Source organism: Diachasma alloeum, unplaced genomic scaffold (genome assembly GCF_001412515.2).
Source record: "Diachasma alloeum isolate Michigan unplaced genomic scaffold, Dall2.0 Dall_scaffold_00269, whole genome shotgun sequence".
NCBI lineage: Eukaryota > Metazoa > Arthropoda > Insecta > Hymenoptera > Braconidae > Diachasma > Diachasma alloeum.
The window spans coordinates 1,260,813-1,266,812 of NW_021680408.1; the positions used below are offsets into that span (position 1 = coordinate 1,260,813).

A 6,000-nucleotide genomic window follows, 5' to 3' on the forward strand; every position below is an offset into this window, starting at 1 on the left:
TGTGAAAAAAATCTTACAAAAAATAGCTATAAATTGTCTCATCTATATAATGAATTCTTGAGTGAAACTTCCACAAAGAATTGAATGGACAGAATCTAATTAATTAAATTAGTTTCGATTTATTTCGAATTTTGTTATTGTTATTGACGATTTATATGAACAAATCCAATAAAAATTGGCTGTAAATATTCTCATCTACATAATTAATTCTTAAGTGAAAATGAAGAAAAATGAATGAAACTTCCCATTGCATTACAATATTTTGAGTGGAATTTCCACAAAAAATTGAAATATAAAAAATCCATTGAATTAAATTCAGTCAAGTAGTTTGTCCTTCCCACTTGAAATTTTTCATTCTATTCAATTTTTTCAACTTTTGCTTCCGAATGGAGGCATTGTAATCATGCTATTTTCACATTCTCTAATTTTGATTGAAAATTATGTAGAATGGTCTGAAACGTAAAAATACGAAGTTTGGCGACCATGTCTGTTGCCTAAAATTGATAGAAACTTGTTTACTTGACGTTTAGTGATAACATTTCATTGTTTAAAACACGAATTATAAATTAGAACGCGAGTGCAGTTCCATGTCAAAATATCCGCAACAATAAGATCCGCGTCAAAATATCCTGGAAAAAATATCCGCGGGCAAAATTATCCTGTGACATTTTTATCCGCTGAAAATATATCCGCATACAAAAATATCCCCGAAAATATCCGCTAGTGAATTTTTTCAAATAAACTATGATTTCATCCGATAAACAATCAAACCGCAATAACATGTATATCTGATTCACAGAAGTTGTTATTCATAATATATGGCACCAAAACAGTGAGAAGAGATGACGTGAGACATCCAATATTAAGGGCAGACCGCGGTGAAATTTGAAAGTCTCGGCTCGGTCTTAAGAGCCATTGGATGACTTTTGATATATGAAGGGATATATAAAAAAGTGAGAAAAATTTCGAACCAAAAACGTCATTTTTTCAGGTTTTTAACATAAAAATGCTCCTTGGACCATTTTTTAATTAATAGTATTAGACAGATGGTGAACATCGGTGACAATTTTAAAATTTTAGAACTTATGGATATCGAGAAATTAAATAAACAAAATCAGTCTTATACACGGCCTCTTATGGAGTTTTGATTAAATTGAACGTTTCAACCCCCTAGGAACTCAAGAAAAATTTGAAAAAATTTGAAGATATGGAAAATGATGTGTTCAATGTGATGGTGACAAAAAACAATGGGGTACCGGGATGAATAAGAGAGATATTTCAACCCGCCGTACCCATTTGATCCCATGCTTTCTCGAGGTTCGTCACGCGAAATAGAGGATTTTCCGCATTTATTTTCTCGATGTCTAGTTCCGGTTGCGGGTTTGAAATTTCGTCGGATGGATGAATACATATTTCTCCAATGATGGAGGGAAAGAAAAAATTTTTTTTGAATCTTTTTTTAAATTCACTTGGCACCCTTAATGATTGAATAACGTCAACAATATAAAATTTCTTCTAAACATTGTATTCAGTATCCACTACTGGTTTTCGAAAATGATCAATATCATAATTCATTCCTATAAAAAAAAAAGAAAAAATTAGCAATCCGAATTCACACCCATAAATGAATTTTTGAGTGAAAAGGAACAAAAAGGTGAATGTAACTCAGTGCTGGCCGCCGCTTGCTTTCCTAGCCCATGTCACATATTTTTCAACAAAAGCAACGATGTGGGATACGGCTTATTGGCGACAATGGCAGTGTGGGGGCTCCGTCACGTCTAGGGAAACATAAAAGCGTATAATGCCTCCACGCTAACGTGAAAATTATCCTGTCAAACATTCGCCCGTCGGATTAGGCTCACAGTTTCTCTCTCTGGGTATACACACAACTCAACATGGTATACGCGGACGGACAACTATGACGATGAATCTTGCAACCTTTCGCCCTTTAGACCCTGTGGTATGCATGTATACATTAGGGGCCAGATGTTCGGTTTTCCATGAACACAGAAGTACGCGCTTAGTGTGTTGAAAAGCAAATAGCGGAGAGTGCCACTGCGATTATTGGTAGGTGTTGATTTTACGGTGGAAATATATCAAACATCTTCTAATGAATAGTTTCCGGGGGTTGGGGTACATTTCCAGGGGCGCCTGTAGCTTGTGAACGATGATCTGCATCTTTCGAAGGAATCAATTTCGGTTGAGGAAATGTGTCTTTCCTCATGATTTTCGGACCGTCAATGGCCCAGTTAAAGTAACTCTACACTTACGGTAAATTCAGAGATTATTGAAAACCGCAAAAAAATTACAGAAAACTCGATTAGATTCGGAACCCTAATTTTTTTCTCAATTTAATTATCGTTTTGGTTTTTCAAAGAAGAAATGTTTAAAAATCAGGATTTAATCCAGTGTCTTATGTGAAAATCAACAATTCCATTGTGATCAAAGATTAAAAACAGATTTTTTTCATTAGATGTGAAAAAATCAAGAAATTTTTTGACACATAAAAAATTAACCACTATTTTGCAAACAAATTCTATTATTCATTTATAAGAAGAAAATGTTTGATAAATATCAATATTTTGCGGAATTTAATTTAAATAATACTGACTGGGTACGAATTTTTTCAAATTGTTTCCACGCAATTTACTTGAATCGGAAAAAAAAGAAGTTGTATTTGGTGTAATTATTCTGTGATTTTGGGCTTCAACGACAGATTTGATTATCGTTTTGGTTTTTCAAAGAAAAAATGTTTAATAATTAGGATTTAACCCAGGGTCTTATGGGAAAATCAACATTTTCCGTTTTCCATTTCCATTTTGAATTTTTTTTCATTAGATGTGGAAAAATCAAGAAATTCGTTGACACCTCATAAAAAATGAACCACCATTTTGCAAACAAATTCTATTATTCATTTATAAGAAGAAAATGTTTGATCAATATCAATATTTTGCGCAATTTAATTTAAATAATACTGACTGGGTATGAACTTTTTCAAATTTTTCCCATGCAATTTACTTTAATCGGAAATAAATGAAGTTGTATTTGGTGTAATTATTCTCTGATGTTGGGCTTCAACGACAGGTTGGATTATCGTTTTTCGTTAAAAAATGAACCACCATTTTGCAAACAAATTCTATTATTCATTTATAAGAAGAAAATGTTTGATAAATATCAATATTTTGCGGAATTTAAATAATACTGACTGGGTACGAATTTTTTCAAATTTTTCCCACGCAATTTACTTTAATCGGAAATAAATAAAGTTATACTTGGTTTAATTATTTCGTGATATTGGGCTTCAACAACAGATTGTCTTATCGTATTTCCTAGGATTTCTTCTCGTTCATTCCATGTCATGGTAATTATCGAGAAAATGTACCCTATAATTATGAGAATTGCTATGTTTAATCGACGGTTGAAAAGGTTCAGCACTGATAGAAAGAATTAGTTGTAGTTATTAATGATAAATAATATTTTTTCGGCATTTTGAATTCATTTTTTTTGAGAAATAGAAAATTAGCTTTCCACCAAGATGATTTGTTTATCCTTTCTCGGTGAATGCATAGTTCTCTCTATACAAAATGGTAGACGGGGCAGAAACCTAGGCAGTGGCAGTTACTGCGACATTGCCGGTAGTCTCCAGATGATACGATGACTTTGCAGCGGATAAAGTAGTGATTGTCAATGTTTGAGGAGACGTATCTCAGATAAGCTGCGGAATTTTTCATTGGAAGCAGCCGAAAACTGAGCGAAAGTTTGGTAGAAGCTCACAGAGAAGAAAAAGTGTTGATTTCCACACTGAGAGAAAAATATGATTCTTCTGACTATATTCCATCACCATCGAATTATAATCAAAAAGTCCTCAACAATTTTTCATGGGTTACGGTAACAACGGCCGGAGAATTAATTACTACAATGGAATGTAGTCATTGCAACTATTTTATAGTTCTACTCACGATAGATTTGTCGTGGTTACTTTTGAACTTTGGTTAGTTTAACTGCATTTTGATTTACAAAAATTACGCTTGTGAAGTTACTATAATGCTATGTGCCGCATACAAAAAAAATCGTATCGTTCACCAAAACTGCCTCAACTATTTCCTTATTGTAAATTGAACTTCAGATTTTTCTCTCAGTGCAGAGATGCATCACTAATTTCCAGGAATATGCCACTGATCTTCAGGAATTTATCCCCTACTAGAACAGGGCGCGCGCGGTTCGCACGAGTACTGTTTCCACTAGGTGCCTTACCGTCTCTCACGTCTCTCCCCATAGTAGCCATTACGATGTTCCATAGTTGCCATTACCACGTCCATAGTAATACTTACAAAACTTTGGTAATGTTTACTATGTGCGGATTCCGACATAGTAATCTTTACTATTTTATTTTCTCCATGCATCAAGTTCTTAAAGTTCCTCCCAAAAGCTTTACTATGTTACATAGTAAGCGTTACTACGTTAACATAGTAGAGTTTCCTATGTAACATAGTAGAGCTTACTATGTAATATGGTAATTATTGCTATTTCCATAGTACCGATTACCATTCAGGAGCTTACTATGCCCCATCGTAGCCATTACGATGTTCCATAGTTGCCATTACCATGTCCATAGTAATACTTACAAAACTTTGGTAATGTTCACTATGTGCGGATTCCGACATAGTAATCTTTACTATTTTATCTTCTCCATGCATCAAGTTCTTAAAGTTCCTCCCAAAAGCTTTACTATGTTACATAGTAAGCGTTACTACGTTAACATAGTAGAGTTTACTATGTAACATAGTAGAGCTTACTATGTAATATGGTAATTATTGCTATTTCCATAGTACCGATTACCATTCAGGAGCTTACTATGCCCTATAGTAGCCATTACGATGTTCCATAGTTGCCATTACCATGTCCATAGTAATACTTACAACTTTGGTAATGTTTACTATGTGCGGATTCCGACATAGTAATCTATACTATTTTATTTTCTCCGTGGATCAAATTCTCAAAGTTCCTCCACAAAAGCTTTACAATATTACATTGTAAACTCTACTATGTTACATAGTAAGCGTTACTATGTTAACATAGTAGAGCTTACTATGTGCCATAGTAAAGCTTACAATGTAACATAGTAATTGTTGCTATGTCCATAGTATCTATTACTATTGAGCAGTTTACTATCCTCCATAGTAACCATTACGATGTTCCATAGTAGCCATCGATATTCATGTCCATAGTAGTACTTACAAAACTTTGGAAACGTTTACTATGCGCGGTTTCCAACATAGTAATCTTTACTATTTTATTTTCTCCCTGCATCAAATATCTAAAGTTCCTCCACAAAAGTTTTTTACACGTGATCACATGCTACTAATGAATCTCATGACGGCCAAAACTTTTCCTTCCACCTGGTTTATTCAATGCACCTCTATAACTTCTTCCCACCCAGTGCTTCAGAACTCAGAAATACGCTGGTGAAAACCTGGAAAAAAAATCCCGCAGAAAACCTCATGGAAGAGAAGAGCACGAGGCCAATAAAAAGTCTCCGCTATTCACGTCGCTTCACTTTCTCGCACTCTATCTCGCCCCAATATTTCCTTCCACCCCCCCCCCCTCCTGCCCCTCTGAAGGGTCCTCCACAAATCCACATCCCAACGGATCCACGAGGTAGGGGAGAGTCGGTTCGAATATAGTCGTCGTTTGCAGAATAAAAAATGGTGAAGGGCAGTGAGGGGCCCGGGGGAAGGGGGGAAATAATGGGAAACGAAATGAAGAAAGGACGAAACGATATCAGGCCCCGCCCACGGGCTGTTTCAGCCTCGACCAATGGGATTACGTAATGGTGGCCATTTTGGTCCGCTGAGTGGAGGCTGCGCCGAAGATGTGATCAAGTACTTCCAGCTCTCCCCACTCTCGTCCAAGTTTCCCTCCACCCGTCGCATTCCCGATATTCTGTTCTAAGATTTTATAGCGCCCCCCTCCACCCGCCACGGCAACACCCCCCCCCCC

General features: G+C 35.8%; 1 protein-coding gene across 1 annotated transcript in view; it reads left to right on the forward strand.

Annotated features, from left to right (window-relative positions):
* The first annotated feature begins 5,705 nt into the window (after positions 1-5,705).
* The window catches only part of LOC107037638 (homeobox protein OTX1 B), a 74,736-nt gene continuing 74,441 nt past the window's right edge, over positions 5,706-6,000 (forward strand). The window contains exon 1 of the mRNA XM_015256283.1: positions 5,706-5,718. Coding sequence (XP_015111769.1) covers positions 5,706-5,718 — 13 coding nt within the window. The remainder of the gene's footprint in view (positions 5,719-6,000) is intronic.